The sequence below is a fragment of the Pogona vitticeps genome, chromosome 3 (genome assembly GCF_051106095.1).
Source record: "Pogona vitticeps strain Pit_001003342236 chromosome 3, PviZW2.1, whole genome shotgun sequence".
In the NCBI taxonomy this organism is placed as follows: Eukaryota; Metazoa; Chordata; class Lepidosauria; order Squamata; family Agamidae; genus Pogona; species Pogona vitticeps.
In genome coordinates this window covers 183,462,891-183,481,464 of record NC_135785.1, presented here as the reverse complement: position 1 = coordinate 183,481,464, position 18,574 = coordinate 183,462,891, and the positions used below count along the sequence as shown (strand labels likewise).

Genomic DNA, 18,574 nt, shown 5'->3' with positions numbered 1-18,574 from the left:
GCTGCGTGTCATCCGCATACTGGTGGCACGAAGCACCACACCCCCTGATGACCCCACCCAGCGGCCTCATATAGATGTTAAATAGCATTGGGGAGATAATCGACCCCTGTGGAACCCCACAATTGAGGCTCCACGGGGCCGAGACCCTCTCCCCAAGCTGGACTCTCTGGGGACGGTCCTCCAAGAAGGAACGGAGCCAGGACAATGCCAGGCCACCTATTCCCAACTCGGAGAGCCTCCCCAGGAGGATACCGTGGTCAATGGTATCAAAGGCCGCTGAGATGTCGAGGAGGACCAACAGGGACACTTTACCCCTGTCGGCCTCCCTCAGTAGGTCATCACACAGGGCGACCAAAGCCGTTTCTGTGCCGTGGCGCGGCCTGAAGCCCGACTGGAATGGATCCAGGGCATCTGTTTCTTCCAAGAGCGCCTGAAGCTGGTCGGCCACCACCCTCTCGACTACCTTGCTAAGGAAGGAAACATTGGCGACGGGCCTGTAGTTGCCAATTTCGTCCGCCGCCAAACTAGGTTTCTTCCTAATGGGCCTAATGAGTGTGTCCTTCAGGGCAGATGGAAATCTGCCCTCAAGGAGAGACCCATTTATAATAGCCGTGGCCCACTCCGTTGTTAACGGCCTGGCTGCTTTGATTAGCCAGGCCGGGCAAGGGTCCAAAGAGGAGGTGGTGGCACGACAGCGATCAAGCGCCCTGGAGACAGTATCTGGCGTAACAGGCTGAAAGGTGTCCAAAGTCACCGGGCAAGACGGAGCGCTGGACATCTCAGCTCGACTCACTGTACTCAAAAAAGGAGAGAGGTCCCGGCGGATGGCCTCCACTTTTGATTTAAAAAATGCTGCAAATTGGTCCGGCGAAAAACTAGGGGGAGGCCCATCACCCGGACCAACTCCGGAAAGGTCGCGTACTATACGGAATAACTCCGCCTGCTGGTTGGACGCCTCGCTTATCCGGTTAGCGAGGTATGATCTACTAGCAGCCTTTACCTTAGCAAGATAAAGGTTAGTAGCGACCCTGACAGCTATCCTATTAAGATCCGTCGGGGCCCCTCTCCACCTGCGCTCTAGCCGTCTCCTGACCCGCTTCCTCGCCCGGAGGTCCCGGTTAAACCAGGGTGCCGGGCGGTCTCTGCGCCGGAGAGGGCGTTTAGGTGCGATCATGTCAGCAGCCCTAGTCGCGGCAGCAAACCAGCCATCCACCAGAGCCTCGACAGGAGCGCCAGCCAGGTCAGCCGTAACACCTCTCATGGCATCCTGGAATCCAGCAGGATCCAGTAGCCTTCGAGGGCGGACCATAACAATAGATCCCTGCTCCCTGCAGGAATGTGTGAGGGCAAGAGGAGAAGGGGACGACAGAGGATGAGATGGTTGGACAGTGTCATCGAAGCTACCAACATGAATTTGACCCAACTCCGGGAGGCAGTGGAAGACAGGAGGGCCTGGTGTGCTCTGGTCCATGGGGTCACAAAGACTTAATGGACACGACTAAATGACTAAACAGCAACAAAAAGGGAAGCCACACACTCTCAGCTCATCTGCAATATTTATTTAGCTACCTGCTTTGAATTCAGCTGGTCATAGAGGAGCTGGTAATGAACTGGCCAAGTTAGTGGTGAACATACAGAAAATTCATGGGACTTCCAATTGCTCAGTGGAAACAGCTCTCAGAGTGTTTTGGCACTCAGGTTCTGTGAGGTAAGAAAACATTGCCAGTTTCAGCTATCTGACACTGGAACCTCACACAAGCCTCCTATATGATAGTGATGATGACAAGGGTGGGTCATGCTCTAAGGTGAGGGGACAGGTTTAGTGTGAGATGTCCTCCCCATTCAAACCAAAAGCCACTTATGGAGGACAACAGTGATGAAAGTTATAAATATAACAGCCCACAACTTTATGTGAGTAGTACTCATTAACCTTTACCCTAGAATTATAGCTGCTGTTTGATTCTGTTGCTCTCATAGGACATTAACTTGTATCCTTTTGTGTTGAAATTTATGGCATCAAGAACATCTAGATGTACCTATGCATGTTTTTCCATTTGGTGCCAACTGAAGTCCACTTGACGGACACAAGCATCGCACATCATCTTTCACTTCTTCACAGCCATATTGACAGTTCACCATAGCACATGTCCTGGAATCTTTAAAAACATATTGTTACTTGTCAAATGCTAGGCTAGCATCAGAAAACAAGAAGATTACAGATAGTAACAGAAAAGATCTCTGCTAATACTGTATTCATTCCCTATTGCCTAAGTGGGTGGGTGGGTGGTGTACAACACTAAAACAACAATAAAACATACAATTCAAATAAATGACCTCAATTAAAATTTGAAATCATTCAGATGGAAAATGGCCAGGCTTAGAAGAGGTTGTCACAGGCAACACTGAAAGGATGCAGAAAAAACATGTACTTCTCAAATTTTAAAATATCCTACAGACAAATTAAGTTTGGGATTGAACTCGGGTCATGAGTAGAGAATTAACTGCAGTACTGCAGTTTAACCAATGCACCACGGGGAAGTGATTTATCATAGTAAAATGGTAAATAAAAATTATACAAAAAAAAGTTATAGGGCGGGATAAAAATCTAATAAATAAATAAATAAATAAATAAATAAATAAATAAATAAATAAATAAATAAATAATGTATATATGTATATACCAAGCTTTTCTCCTTAAAAGAGAAACATTTAAACATGTGAACAATTATAAGACTATAAAGGCTGACAGCACTAGAGTCTGGAGACATTCATATGCTATAGACTGCATGAGGGAAAGCCAATTTTCGATTCTCCAGATGCTTGGTCCTACAACTCTCACCAATCCTATTTTTCAAGGCCATTTTTTTTAAAAAAAGAAGGATTTGTAGTAGAAATCATTTTGGGGTCAAAGTTTCTTCACCCCTGGCCTAAATCTTACACTCCGTATAGCAGTGGTCCCCAACCTTGGGCCTCCAGATGTTCTTGGACTTCAACTCCCAGAAATCCTGGCCAGCAGAGGTGGTAGTGAAGGCTTCTGGGAGTTGTAGTCCAAGAACATCTGGAGGCCCAAGGTTGGGGACCACTGCCGTATAGTGTATCATAATTTATTTTATTATTAGCTATAATGCAGACTTAAGTCTGTCCCATTCACTCAACCTAATATAATATTTGCCACTTACTTCTGCAGATGCCATCTGGCATGAGCATGTACCCATTGAGACAATAGCACTTGTAGCTGCCGTGTGTGTTCATACATCTGTGTTTGCAGGGATGGGGTTTCAATCCACATTCATTGATATCTGCAGAAATCATTTGAAACGTTGAAGGAAAAGAAAGACTTTATTGCAATGTTGTTTCATGGCTTACATTCTCATTGGAGATATAGATGCAGGATATAAGGGAGACAGACTCCTGGCGAAGAGAAAAAGATTCACCAGACTATCTGCACGAGGAAGACTAACATGAAATTCCTGGCACACCTGACAGAAGCGAGGAAAGAGTTTTGTACAAGTAGACCAATTGCGGAGGAAAAGAAATAAAGAAAACATCTGTTACACTGTTAGTTACAGGTTGACCTTTTAGGCTTGTCGGCACGTCTCAAAGGTTCTCAGACTTGACCAAGGGAAACATCTGTAATTCTCAATTAAAACTGTAAACCTTCTATGTATATACAAAATCAGAAAAATTGACATATTTTCTGTATGTAGTGACAGTAGGCTGGGCAAAGCAACTCATAGTTGAATGAAAAATATAGAACTGTGTACACGCACAAAACAGTTTCATATTTTTAAGGCAACTTTCAAGACCATGCTGCAAATTATTTTCAACCATTACACCTGGGGAGGGAAATCTCTGGAGGTTCGGGGACCACACATATACATCCTTGGACCTTGAAGAGTTGCACCTGCCCCCCCCAATTACCCCTCCCCCCAAAATCTTACAAAATTAGATATTTTATTGGAAACACCCTCTTCTGCCCTCTAGAGGAAATTTAAAAACATTAAATAAGTTTTGAGGGAAATCATGGTGCTGAGGCTTCTTCAAAACATGATGGAATTTTTTCCAACCCTCCCTCAGAGAATACAAGGTGACCTTTTGAGATGATAAAAAAAACATTGGGAGTAAGGATGCTGGTGGCTGCATTTTTGACCCTGAAGGAGGGAATGCACATTGGCTATTTGTGCTTTATATTATCAATTGATAGTAAGGACAACTTAAAAGCCAACCAGTTCTATTTGGCATGAGCTTCTGGTGGCTGCAGCCCACTTGATTAGATGCATCAAGATATTTTGTTATTTTGTTCCTCTGAGGGGAAATGAGAGCATAACAACAGTCATTTTTAGATCTTTTAGTGGTATCAGGTTGCTGGGTGTTTTTACAACAAATAATGTTTACTTGTTACTCCTTGGATATTTGTGTGTTGGCAATCTGTTCCCTTCAGTTTATATCCAAATTTACACTAGTATTAGCCTATATTGGGATATTACATCATTGAAACTGACTTATAGGAGGTTTTTCCTGGTAACTGAGATATCTAAGGAGTGGTTTTACCAATGCTACCCACCCTCATCCTGCTCCAGTGATTTTCCTTTGCTGAACAGGCATTCAAACACTAGTCCATCACTCTGTCCAATACACCACACTAGGTACTCACAGGACAAACTGACTGAATCAATAAAACCTACGTAAACGTTGATTTACCAAGCACCCACTGATCCAGTAGGAGTACTTTACATTAGGTTGTATGTAGCAGAAAATGAGAGGAAGAAAATAACTTGCATGTGATTCCAGTACAGACAAAATGAGACACTTCAGGGTTTGATTTCATCTTGTAACAGAAAGTATATATGAATGGATTCTTGTAGGCTTTCATGGCCGGGATCCGATGGTTGTTGTAGGTTTTTTGGGCTGTTTGGCCATGTTCTGGAGGTTTTTCTTCCTAACGTTTTGCCAGTCTTTGAGATCTTCAGAGGACAGGAGTTAGAATTCTGTCTGTGTTCTGGACCAGAACACAGAGACTGGCGAAACGTTAAGAAGCAAAACCTCCAGAACACGGCCGAACAGCCCGAAAAATCTACAACTACTGTGTTTCTCTGAAAATAAGATGGGGTCTTATATTAATTTTTGCTCCAAAAATGTATTAGGGCTTATTTTCAGGGGATGTTTTATTTTACAGTCATGTCATCATCATCTGGTTGCTGCACAATGTTGGAGGGTGTGGGTTCACTTAACTGGGGCTTATTTTTGGAGTAGGGCTTATATTACAAGCATCCTGAAAAATCATACTAGGGCTTATGTTCAGGTTAGGTCTTACTTTTGGGGAAACAGGGTGTACACGAATGGGATTCCAGATGTTCCATGAGCAGATTAACCTTGCATAATCAAAGAACGGGAGAGTTATTTTCTGTCTACAACATCTAAAATGCCCTAGCCATAGGCAATGTGCATGCTAAATAGGGAAGGTTGTACTTCTAAGTAGTACAGTCTCTGATCTTCCTGCTTAGAAAAGACGGTCATCCACTCTTACATAAGCTTTCGTTAGGATGGACATTGCATTGTGATATAATTCTTATTTAAATATATAAATTTGTAATTTATATATACATGTAGATGTTCTGAAAGCACAGCACAGCCAAACAGAAACATAATCCGTAATGCGACTAATTCATTTGGGACTGAATTCTAGTCAAAGCAAGTTGTCTCTCACCTCCCATTGTCCTGGGACTGTGCTGGCTTCAGCTCTTCTTTGTCGCAAACTGGAGAGAAAATATCCAGTAAGGAGAGAGAAGGCTCTTGCTGGGTATTTAAACATCCTTCAACCTGTGCCATATACATTAGGAGTCATGTGATATGCTGCTACACAGCGACACAGTCATGGCAATAGTCTACTCTTTTTGACAGCAGCAGTGTCATGTTAGTGGTGGCAGGAACATATTCTTTGAGACCTGCAAGAGTTTCATCCCATTCAATTTCTTTGATGCACACCATTAAATCAAAATGCAATGTCCATCCTAACGAAAGCTTATGTAAAAGTATATATACTCTTCGTGACCCCATGGACCAGAGCACGCCAGGCCCTCCTGTCTTCCACTGCCTCCTGGAGTTGCGTCAAATTCATGTTGGTAGCTTCGGTGACACTGTCCAACCATCTTGTCCTCTGTCGTCCCTTTCTCCTCTTGCCTTCACCCTTTCTCAGCATCAGGGTTTTTTCCAGGGAGTCTTCTCTTCTCATGAGATGGCCAAAGTATTGGAGCCTCAGCTTCAAGATCTGTCTTTCCAGTGAGCACTCAGGGTTGATTTCCTTCAGAATGGATAGGTTTGTTCTCCTTAAAGTCCAGGGGACTCCCAAGAGTCTCTCTCTCTCTCTCACACCGTGTGTGTGTGTGTGTGTGTGTGTGTGTGTGTGTGTGTGTGTGTGTGCACACGTGTGTGTGTGTGTGTGTGTGTGTGTGTGTGTGTGAGGCCGTGTACTGCTAGAGTTTCTGCAACAAAAAGGTTCATGAGCTACAACACTGGTGCTCTACTTCAAGACTTTTTCCAAATGGCAGGGTGGGCCCACATCTGGGAATGCACCAGCTCCCTCCCCTTTTTGCCATGCCAGCATTCCACAAGCACAACACAGATTTGGTCCTGAGCCTTGAGACAGCTAGCAATGCATGTCCAGCCACCTAACAGTCAAAAATCAAAATTTAAATCCATCGAATACTGGTGCTCTCTCCATAAACAAGAAGACAACAATAAAAGTCAACTATAAAAATGGCTTTTTTATACTCATTTGAATGTTGGTACAATAAATTGTAGAGATGACCATTAAAAACAGGTGCACTTTTATTATATTATTTTATGCAGTGTAATAACTTGTTGAAAAATATTCTTACTAATTAGAATTACCAATATCCTTAGGGAAATATTCTTAATGATCATTGAAGTGAAAATATTGAGCACATAATCTCAGAATAAATCAATCTGAGATTTACTGATTTTGAATAAGCAGTGAACCCCCATACTGACTGTATTGTTTTATGGGATGTGTGGGGTTCTGAGTTTTGTTAACCACTCAGAGCCATGTGTTCATGGAAGGGGCATTATACAAATCAAATCAATCAGTCAATAATATTGGACAAGTAGTTCACAACATAGGATATTTAAAACTTTCTTCCTTCTTCAGTAATTTAAAATTCATGATTAATCAGGTTAGTCTCTCAAAAGGTAGATGATACTGAATCATAACTAATCTACTGAAGTTGTGTATAACCCCCCCAAAAGGAGAAAGAACTAAGTCAGACCAAAAATCAATGCCCCTGAAGAAGGCCATACATTCAGGCTGAATTTTTAGACTGAAATAGAGCAATATATTTTCTTACATCCTGAAATTTGGGTCTCTTCATTACAGTCAAAGTTGACAATCAATCAAAAGTCAGTTCTCACCAAAAGTAAATGACACTGGAGTATAACAACTGCATTTGTTGAAAATGTAGTCTATAAGAAAAAAAATGAGATTGTACATACCTTGGTTGCAGGTTTTTCCTGTGAATCCAAGAAAACATTTGCATTTGTTTGGCATCACACATTCCCCATATTTGCATCCATGTTCACAGATGGCTATGGAGGGAGAATAAAAGAAAAGGGAGTTGAAAACATGATGGCCTAAATCTAATACAGCATGATGATGATGATGATGATATGAAAATACATGATCTTTGACTGGTATTATGTAACAAATACAAGTTTTAACCAAAAACTTAAGTTTCCATTAAATATTGAATATACAGTACAGTATAAGCTGTTGTTTTAGAAGAAGTAGCTATACTAGTCTGTGAAAGCATATCAGGCAAAATCCAAAGAAACAAAACAAGACAAGACAAAGACGTGCTGTTATTGGAGGAGAAAAACAGTGTGCTTGGAAAGTTCTGACTTTTTTTCATCATAGTGGAATGGGAAGTAGGTTTGTTTGTGTGGTCCTAATGCAACCCACTGCATGTGGGTTCAACGAGCAGTGCAAGTGCTCATGCAATTGGTGAACTGTGCGAACGGTGGGGGATCCCACCTTGTACACAGTCCAGAACTAGAAGTGTCTGTGAGCGCAGCATCATTTGTGCTGCTGGAGTGACACCTCTGGGAACTGGCCTCCCACCAAGACTGCCAAACTGGAATATTCTTCAGCTGCCCTGGACTGATTTTTGGGAGAAAAGTATGACAGGAACAAAGTAAGTAACAAAGTAAGAAAAAAAAAGTATGGAAGTTAGTTTGTTAGCAAATAAAGAAATAAATTCAGTTACATGTTTAAAACATCAGCAGGAAAAGCACTGCTAAAGAAGACCCATATCGGGGTTGCAAAAAATGCTTGTTTTGCTTGATCTGAAAAATATTTACACTGACTCGAAGCTATAATTATTATATAGAATAAAAATATGGTGGTATAAATGTTGAGGATACTAATTTTGAGAAAAATGTCAACAGTAAACAAAAGTCTTTTTACTTGCCATTAACATGATGAAATGACATGTGTTACATAACCTAACAGTTTGTTCTTTTCAGTGTGATCTGACCATTGATTATATAAGGAGTGCCTTCAACCATATAAAACTGTTTGGGCATTTTGATAAATATCTGAGGGATGTTCTTTCAGCAGAACCCCATCAGGCCTGTTGGAGATACTGTAAATCCAAGTACAGCAGACCCAGAAAAATAAACGGGACTTATCAGTTACAATGATTCAAGCTCCATTGATTTCCATGGGTCTACTCCAGTTGGAAGATCAAATATAACCCCTAGTCCTTACATTTTAATGAACAGTGAAAGCCATGGTTATTCCAGAAGGTTAAATGACAACCTAAGTAGCCAGGTTCAGTTTTTCTTTGATGTTTTCTGCAGCTGCCAGTAGGGTTTTTTAAGCTTAACAATTATAAAACAATGTTTTGAAAATTATTTTATTCCATTAGTCTCCAAGATCTTAGTAATGGAAATCAGGAGATGGCTCTGTCTTTAAATGATTAAAAGACCCTTATTTTTAAAAAACCGATATATGAGAAACATGTTTAATGTAGCTGATGTCTAGTGCTAGATTTTTGAAGGAGCAACTTTCTGTACATAAACCTGCCTTATCACTAAGATCTGCTATGGTGACCCTTTTCTGTGTCCCACCATTAAGAACTATTTCTTCTTTGGAAACATATTGTTGTTATGTGCCATCAAGTGACCTCCAATATATGGCAACTCTATGAATGAGTAATCTCCAAAATCTCCTGTCCTTAAAAGCCCTGCTCAGCTCTTGTAAACTCAAGTCTATGACTTTCTTTAGTTCAGTGTTTCCAAATCTTGGGTCCCCAGATGTTCTTGGACTACAACTCCCAGAAATTCTGGCCAGCACAGCTAGTGGTGAAGGCTTCTGGGAATTCTAGTCCAAGAACATCTGGAAACCCAAAGCTGGGAACCATTGCTTTAAGGAGTCAATCCATCTCTTATTTGGTCTTTCTCTTTTCCTGTTGCCTTCAAACTTTCCCAGCATTATTGTCTTTTCCAGAGAATGTTGCCTTCTCATGATGTGCCCAAAGTAAAACAGCCTCAGTTGCATCATTTTTGCCTCCACATATAGTTTAGGCTTGATTTCCTCTACGACCCACTTGTTCATCTTTCTGTCACTCCACAAAGCTGTCCTATAGTACCATATTTGGAAACATGGGGGAGGGCTTTCTTGGCTGTAGCACCCTGACTGTTGAACACCCTCCCCTTGGAGGCTCAGCTGGTAGTGACATTGGCATCATTTTGATTCTTAAGTCAAAACATGCTTATTTATTAGAGCCTTTGGGGATGAGGATCATAGCCTGCACAATGGTTTTAACATTTTAAAATTTTAGTTGTATGTTTTTATCTGTTTCATTTAAAATAGCTTTCAAAAATCTTGTGTTTTTAATCATTTTATATGGTTTTGTAACCTCCTCTGAGAATCTGTGATATATGTTGGGTTATAGAAGTTTTAAATAAGTAAAATAGATAACTAGTAATGACAACTATTACTACAATCACCATCACCAGAAAGCAAACATTCATTCATTCATTCATTCATTCATTCATTCATTCATTCATTCATTCATTCATTCATTTATTTATTTATTTATTTATTTATTTATTTATTTATTTATTTATTTATTTATTTATTTATTTATTTATTTATTCATTCATTCATTCATTCATTCATTCATTCATTCATTTATTTATTCATTTATTCATTTATTCATTTATTCATTTATTCATTTATTCATTCATTCATTATCCTTGTATACCACCAGGCATTACTCTTAGCCATTTATGATCAAAAGAAATCAGACAACATAACAACAGATCATCAGTAGCAGCATAAAAAATTAAGAAAAGTCTAATCTAATAAATCTAACATAAAAATGAAATCTAAACCTAAGCAATGGTGGGACAGGTGGGATAAATGCATAGTGGCTCAGGCAAAAGCACCCTTAAAAGCTTCTGTGAACAGCCTAGTCTTGAACATCCTCTTGAAGGCTGGGAGTGAGTTGGGGCAGATGCAGCTCTACCAGATGCCCATTCCATAAGGATGATGCCACAGCTAAGAAAGCTTGATTTCTTGTGGATGTCTTCTTGACCTCTCTCAGTGTGGCAACCCGCAAGAGCATGGCCTGCCATGATTGTGTGGCATGGTCTGATGTTCTTAGGGAAAGGCACTCTGATAAGTAACAAGGTCCCAAACCATTCAGGGTTTTATAGGTAAGAACCTGGCCCAGTATGAAACAGAAAACCAATGCAGGTGAGCCAGGACTAGGGGGATATGGTCAAAGTTGTTCACACTCTACATCAGCCTGGCAACCACATTCTACATCTGTTGTAGTTTCTGGGCCACCTTCAAGGAAAGCCCCATGTATGTAGAGTTTTACAGTAGTCAATATTTGAAATTTCTGAATTCACTTTCCATTTCTTAAGCTTGTTTCCCACCACATTAACTTCTCCCTTCCTTGATGTGGCTTAGTTCAAGAAGGTTTTATAAACATTAGGAACATAAAAAACACTATCTTGTACTCGCTGAAATCCATGACCAAGTCACAACTAAAGTAGACCCACTGAATCAGTAGAAATTTGATCTGAAAATCTGAAGAGTCAACTTCTCTGTAAGTTCCAATAAACCTGTTCTAGCTGCAGCTCACTACTGGATTTCAGTCACTGAATCGGACAACTGGTCCTCTAACCAAGGGCTGTCAGCTGTGACTGGCAGAGGCTCTCCAAGGTTTCAAGAGGGATTCTTTGCTAGCCCTTCCTGAAGACTGTGGAAGTTAACTGGTTGTCTCCCATCCAAGCACAACCTTGTCCTGACCCTACATGCTTTCACATTTCAATTATCCTGACTCTAAATGTGTTCTCAACAGGACTCATTTCAAGCAGCATGTCATGGTATCTGGTCAGAATCCTTTTCTACAGCCATTCTGGCCCCCTGCTCTTGTTTCTCTTTGGGGAGGGGGATAAGCCCAGGTAAGAGTCAATGATGGTGATGGCTACGGAGTCTGACAGAGATCATTTTTCCCCTTAAAAAAAAAAAACCCACACCCTCAATTCTGGCAGTGTTTCCAGAAAGTTTTTTGGGGGAAAATCTACAACGCTAGACATTGAGAAGCAAGGTGCCTTCTCTGCAAGAGTGGCACTGCCACTACACCCACACCCAAGCACCAACAGTTGGGGAGCTTGGTCAAGGCAAGACCTGGTTTTAGTACTACAGCCCTCTCAGCCAAAAATCCAGCTGGCTGCTTGAAAGGAGTTTTGTATTTTAGTAAAAGAAAAGAGAGAGAAAAGGTCAAAAGTTCCAAAAAGTTACAAAAGGGCTGCAAAAGTTACTTGCAATAAAATACAGATACGGTTTCTGGTAATTTAAAAGAATCACACCAGAAACAACAAAGGCTAAACTGATCTATCTACTATTTGTACCTTAGCAGAGACGTCCCTTGGATCCAGGACCTGCGTCTTCTTAGAACAGCAGGTGAGCTACAGTCCCTTTCTTAGAGACAAGCTGGGGTATCTACTTTTTCTAGCCCCTTTTATACAAATCAGTGGTCCGTGACACACCTGTTGCCACCAACCTCTTAATCCCCTCTGATGTTCCTTCCAGACAAAAGTGTTTTCTTGCCCTTCTCTCTTTCCCATGTTTGAAATCTGCATAATTCCCAGGGAAGGAAGCAGACTGGCATTCAAGTGAAAGTGTTAAATCTCTTTTGGGGCTGCTCTGATGTGCCCTCTAAAATATTTGGACAGCTTTTATTTAAATACTATGTTCAGTAAGAAAAAGAAAAGAAAAAGGCAGAGGCCTGGGTGGAGCAAATATCTAACACCATTGTGGGTATCCCTGAGATGAGTAGAGTGGTTTTAAAAAAACAAGCAAAAAAGAAATTCATCCCAGGAACATCCACAATTGTGTTCTTTTTCTTATTTAACATAGTATTTAATAAATGCTCTCCATATATCTACACATATTTCGAAACACAGTGATTTCCTTTTGGATGGTTATGAGATCTGTTTTAGATTACTGTAGGTCCACATTCTTTCTGGACTGGCTTAAACCTCATGCAAGTTCCACGGAAATTATCCTAAGAACACAGGAAGAATGAAGAGGCTCACATTTGGACCTGGACATTTTTCCACCTCAGAATATAATACAACTAATATACCATCCGTCACAGTGGCTGGCTCCCATAGACCCTGCTTTCTAACATACTGTGTTCTCTCTGAATAATTGGAGTCTTCTCAATCATTATTAGATTTTCTTTCTGTTGGTCATGGTCACTAGGGAAGCCAATGAAGTTCCAGGACGGCTTCAGCAATATTTCTAACTTGTCAAACTGAACATGTATGGATTTCATTGTCTCTTGCAATGTTCTTCTGCAATATATTACTGATATCTGACAATTTAAATAATGTTTGTTCCAAATTTACTTAAATTAAATTTTACCATCACTGTTGCCAGCTACAGTCACCACCACACAGGTACATATATCATACCTGAGTCAAACCACAGGTTTTCTAAAAACATTTTCCAAAATAGAGTAACAATACAAGGGAATTCTGTTGTTTAAACATGTGTGCGTGCAGATGCGTGTGTGCACACACATTCACACCCACTCTAACTGCTGCTTTGAAAGACTTCTACATGCTATCATTCTTACCACCTGATATACTGGACTTCGACAGATGAATTGGGGTTACACAAACAATACAAAAGCATGCTTAATAAAAGACTGCTCCATTCAACAGATGTTGATGCTTTCAACTAGAAATATTATCTGCAATCTGCATTAATGTATGGACAGAAGGCTCTTTTGGCTGAGCTCAACATTGGACATCAGCCTGGTGAGTATATCAATTATGATGTGAACTTTTGTTCATCTGCACTAGATACTCAAAGCTAAACTCATCAGGACAGCACATGTGATATCTAAGAACTGGATGACTCCTAAAGTCAACATTTTATTAGTTCATCCACCCTTGCCAGAATTCAGCTGGAGAAAACATTCAACAGCTCCCTTGTGTTTATACTGATTTTTTCTTTTTGAAAATTAAAAGCTTAGAGGCTAATAATTAACCATGGATCCTTCAATAAATTAATTCCTCAGGGGCCTGAAATCTGAGCATCTGTACAGGTAAATCATAGATGTATTTCCACCAGAGTTCTAGACAGTTAGAAATTATCAGTCCTCTATTAATGTGAGTATTTGATGACAACATATGTTGCTTAATCAAAATCACATGGCTATAAATATTTCTGCATGGCTTGCATATAGGATACATTTCTCTTCAAGTTTCTTAATCTCTACCAAAACAAGCCTGAGAAGATATTAAACACTGAAAAGGGATCAAAACCCCAAAGTGAACCTCTGAGATTTTTTGCCAACTCTTGAAACAGAAAAATGTTCATGCATCAGTGGAGTCCATAAAAAGAAACAATATGTTGCATATGCATACAGGTTTTCCACTATCAAACAATGCTATCCACACCTTTTAGTAGAAACCTACAAACTACAGAATGGTAAAAAAAAGAAATTGTCTCTGTTCCGTTGCCTCCTGTCCAACACCTCCAATAACAGATAGCAGCCATTTTGAAATCATGATTGTTGTTGTTCAGTTGTTAAGTCGTGTCAGACTCTTCGTGACCCCATGGACAAGAGCACGCCATGCCCTCCTGTCTTTCACTTCCTCCCGGAGTTTGGTCAAATTCATGCTGGTAGCTTCAATGACACTCTCCAACCATCTCATCCTCTGTCGTCCCCTTCTCCTCTTGCCTTCACACTTTCCCATCAGGGTCTTTCCAGGGAGTCTTCTCTTCTCATGAGATGGCAAATGTATTGGAGCCTCAGCTTCAGGATCTGTCCTTCCAGTGAGCACTCAGGGTTGATTTCCTTCAAAATGGATAGGTTTGTTCTCCTTGCAGTCCAGGGGACTCTCAAGAGTCTCCTCCAGCACCGCAATTCAAAAGCATCAGTTCTTCAGCGGTCAGTCTTCTTTATGGTCCAGCTCTCACTTCCATACATCGCTACTGGAAAAACCATAGCTTTGGCAATGCGGATGTTTGTCGGCAAGGTGATGTCTCTGCTTTTCAAGATGCTGTCAAGGGTTGTCATCGCTTTCCTCCCAAGAAGCAGGCGTCTTTTAATTTCTTGGCTGCTGTCACCATCTGTAGTGATCATGGAGCCCAAGAAAGTAAAATCTGTCACTGCCTCCATATCTTCCCCTTCTATTTGCCAGGAGGTGATGGGACTAGTGGCCATGATCTTAGTTTTTTTTAATGTTGAGCTTCAGACAATTTTTTGCGCTCTCCTCATTAAGAGGTTCTTTAATTCCTCATCCTTTAGAGATGTATGGAAGTGAGAGCTGGACCATAAAGAAAGCTGACCCCCAAAGAATTAATGCTTTTGAATTGTGGTGCTGGAAGAAGCTCTTGAGAGTCCCCTGGACTGCAAGGAGAACAAACCTATCCATTTTGAAGGAAATCAACTTCTTCAGATATATGACGTGTAAATACATGTCTATGTATTTATACATATCCCCATGACCAGGTGAGTATACTGCTAATAGACAAAATGACAGTGGTTCAATAACATAGGAACAGGACTTTCACTCTATTGATAACTTCAGATCAAAGGCCCTAAGCAGTTGATAAATTTTGCCAGATAGACCTGCCTGTCCCATAAATGATAAGAGTCAGAAGCTGTTAAAAAAGAATTATTTAATACCTATAGAAAATTACAGAAAGCTGGGTTATTAAAATACTTAGTGTATTAAGAAATCCTGATCACTATTTAGGCCTTTAGAGATGTACAGAAAATTTAAAGTGCCTCAATATTTCGCCTCCATATAATTTTAAACAGTCTGCCCACATTCTTTCTCAGCAGGAAATGGCACTGTCTCCACAAGTTTTCCAGCAGAGTGAAAGAGAGTTAACCCTGGCATGGCCCATAAGAAGCCAAATTCATTCAGATTTAGGTATATGTTTATAAACACAAAGGCATAACATGTTGTTACTGTTACCTTCACAATGCTCTTTACTGTTGCTTTTCCAGCCATAGCAGCAGTCAAGCCTAGTACCATAGTGACAGACCCCAGGTTGGTTCGCAGCTAGCAGCTGCCTGCGGTCTCTTGAGCTATGGATAAAACAGAGAAGGTTTAACTGCAGAGAAGGAAATAACACATACATTAAGCAAGGTGGGCAGGTGCTCTATCCTGAGCAAAGCAAAAATCTGATAAAATGATCAGAGCAGTCATTTCTGTTCGGGGCAGTTCCTTAACATTCCTTTGCTATGGCCTGAGGAGATGGGACGATACTTGAAACCGGCTGGTCCATGGCATGGTCACTGGGGCTTCACCCGCTGGAGCTTATTCAAGGTAGCCACAGACAACCAGATGGGTCCAGGAAGGGGTGAGTGTGACATAATGCAATGGTTGTTGCCACTCTTAGGGAAATAGGTAATGCACCCATTCAGCAAGGAGTGCTCTCTGCAATCAGAGGTGTTTGACAAGTACTCTGTTTCGAGACAAGGAATTTGAGTAATACTGGTTCAACTGTCAATACTCTTGAAGGAGATTAATTATCTTAAAACAGTTCATTTGGTGTTCAGGCCCAAATCTGGGCAGAATCAGCTTTGGTTGCCCTTGTGGATTATCTTGTACAGGAAACAGATGGAGGAATGCAACTCTATTACTATATCTAATCTCTTAGAGACTTTTGATGCTGTTGGCCACAGTATCCTCTTGGATGACCTTCATGAGTAGGAAGCCTTCATGAGTGGTGACAGCTTCTGGGAGTTTTAGTCCAAGAATATCTGGTGCCCCAAAAAGTATTCTCATACCCATATTACTTCCATTTTATGATTAAACTTATTTTGCCTCATTATTCCTGTATCTAGGTCAAATCATGCTTGGTGTCTCCTGTTTCAAATGCAATGGACAAATGGAGAGCTGGGCATCATCAGACTATTACGTCTGATTTCCAAATGATGACCCCCCCCACATTGGCTTCCTAAATTAGCACTGGGGACAGAACCTGTAGAATTCCATAGTAGTTCCCTCCCCCCGAGATTTAAGAGGAACAGTTGTGGGGTTCTAAGAAGCTCTTCCATCCATGCTTTGAGAAGTTCCAAAGTATCTGTGCTTCTAAGCTCTACATTATTTGTCTTAAGAATATTCTCTTAACAACTGCATGGTGCTAGTTGTATGTTGGAGGGAGAGGAATTGTAAATATAGGATCATCACTACATTACTACCAAATATAACAATAGTTTTCAAGTAAACAGTAGCACAAATTCAAGTAACTTATGTGCATTCTGGTTTGCTGGATATGACAAGAGCCAAGGACTCATAAATACAGCACACAAACTCTTTCCATGTACAAACCGTTTGCAGCAACATAGTGACCTTCTCTTTATGAAACTTACTCAAGAAACGCACCTTAGGACAAAATGAACATTTAATGATTACAAATAGAGATACAGGTATTCGTATACGAATATGAATATCCTCCCCCACAGGTGCAGACAACAAGGGCCCGGCCCCCTGGGGCCAGACCGACCACTCATGATTCCGCCACTGCCACGAGCTCCATGGTGCCTTCCTATCGCTCCGTTGCTCGCAATAGATTAGCCACTCTGCAACCTGGCAGAAAGGTTCGCCATCCCGCCTTCTGCCAGCACTGGCTAATCTATCGCTACTGGCTAATCTAAAGCTGTTGTCATAGAAAGCATTTTTTAAAAAATCAAGTGACAATAAAAGCTCATGTAGTAGAAGGTGTAAAGAAATATTTATTATTAATCAATAAAAATGATGCAGAAGGGAAAAGATTATATTATACATTACAAGCACTCCCATGATGCATTATTTCTGTTTTTTTTTCCTATCAAAAACAGTCTCAGGAGGCAACAATTCCAGTCAGAAAAATGACAGAAAAGGAGAAGCTGCTAATGCTCTCCCCACTTCCATCTCTCAGAGCTTCTTAGTACAAGAATCAATCTTGCTTCTTTTGAAACACAGCGCACCCACCTTTGTTCTATGTACAGATGTCTAACAGCACACACAACCCTGTCCTTCAAGAATAAGAAATAGCCAAGGAGTCTCAGGAGGAAGAAGAAGGGTTCATTTCCCACAATATATACAGCCTAAGGCAACTGCTTCATTCTGGCTAATGGTAGGGCCAGCATTACCCCACTTAGTTTGTGGAAGAGGAGGATTTGGAGCAGGGGAAAACCCAACAAGTCAAGCGAGCAGGATCAACCTGCTTTTCCCTGCTTCCCCCAGTCCTTTGTCTCCTTAGACTCATAGGCAATCTGGGCTGCATAGATTTATGAAAAAGGACAGGAAAAGGGGGCAATATCACAGAGCTTCATGTGTTTTGTTGTTTCATAAAGAATCTTCTCTCTACTGAGCAGTTGCATACAACCATCTTCCAGACTTCCATGAACTTTATGTGAACTTTCATTAGGTAAAATGAGAATGCAATGTGGAAACCATGAAATGTCTCTGGAGAGATACATGATTAATTTAACCACAAACCAAACATGAAATCTTCCCTGTAACTAAAGAATACACTGGATACTTTTTAAAGCATTTCCTTCATGCCTCGGATATTCTTCTGCTTCTACTATAAGATTAGGCAGAAGGTAGGTTTGGATCTACTGCCTTGCGTGTTCACAGGGAGAGGAATAAATGGAGGTGTTTATCCCTAGAATCCTACATTTATTTATAATTTTAATGAACACGGACAGACACACCATGTTGAGGGTGTGCTCATTATGCTCATTATACCACTATGCACCACTATGCTATCTCTTGTCCCCACCCCCACCCCCAAATTCCTGTAGATGCTCTTTTCTACTGATAGACTTGCTGGGCGATCTGCAGGAGAACCAACAAAGATTTTCTAACTCCCAGGGGGGTTTCAAGGAGGGACCAGTCTGAAGTGACATGAACCAGCAGCTACCTGAAAGGAGGGGTGGAGAGAGCAATCTGACAGAGCCAACAGGGAGGGTCTTGGCTGCAAAAAAAACATTGGCACCTTGAACCTCCCCCCACCCTCACC

The 18,574-nt window shown here is 41.0% G+C and overlaps 1 protein-coding gene across 1 annotated transcript in view; it reads right to left on the bottom strand.

Moving 5' to 3' along the window:
• The window catches only part of EGFL6 (EGF like domain multiple 6), a 49,487-nt gene that overhangs the window by 25,758 nt on the left and 5,155 nt on the right, over positions 1–18,574 (bottom strand). The window contains exons 2-5 of the mRNA XM_020786758.3: positions 15,535–15,647; positions 7,510–7,602; positions 3,180–3,299; positions 2,037–2,156 (exon numbers count right to left, since the gene is read on the bottom strand). Coding sequence (XP_020642417.3) covers positions 2,037–2,156; positions 3,180–3,299; positions 7,510–7,602; positions 15,535–15,647 — 446 coding nt within the window. The remainder of the gene's footprint in view (positions 1–2,036; positions 2,157–3,179; positions 3,300–7,509; positions 7,603–15,534; positions 15,648–18,574) is intronic.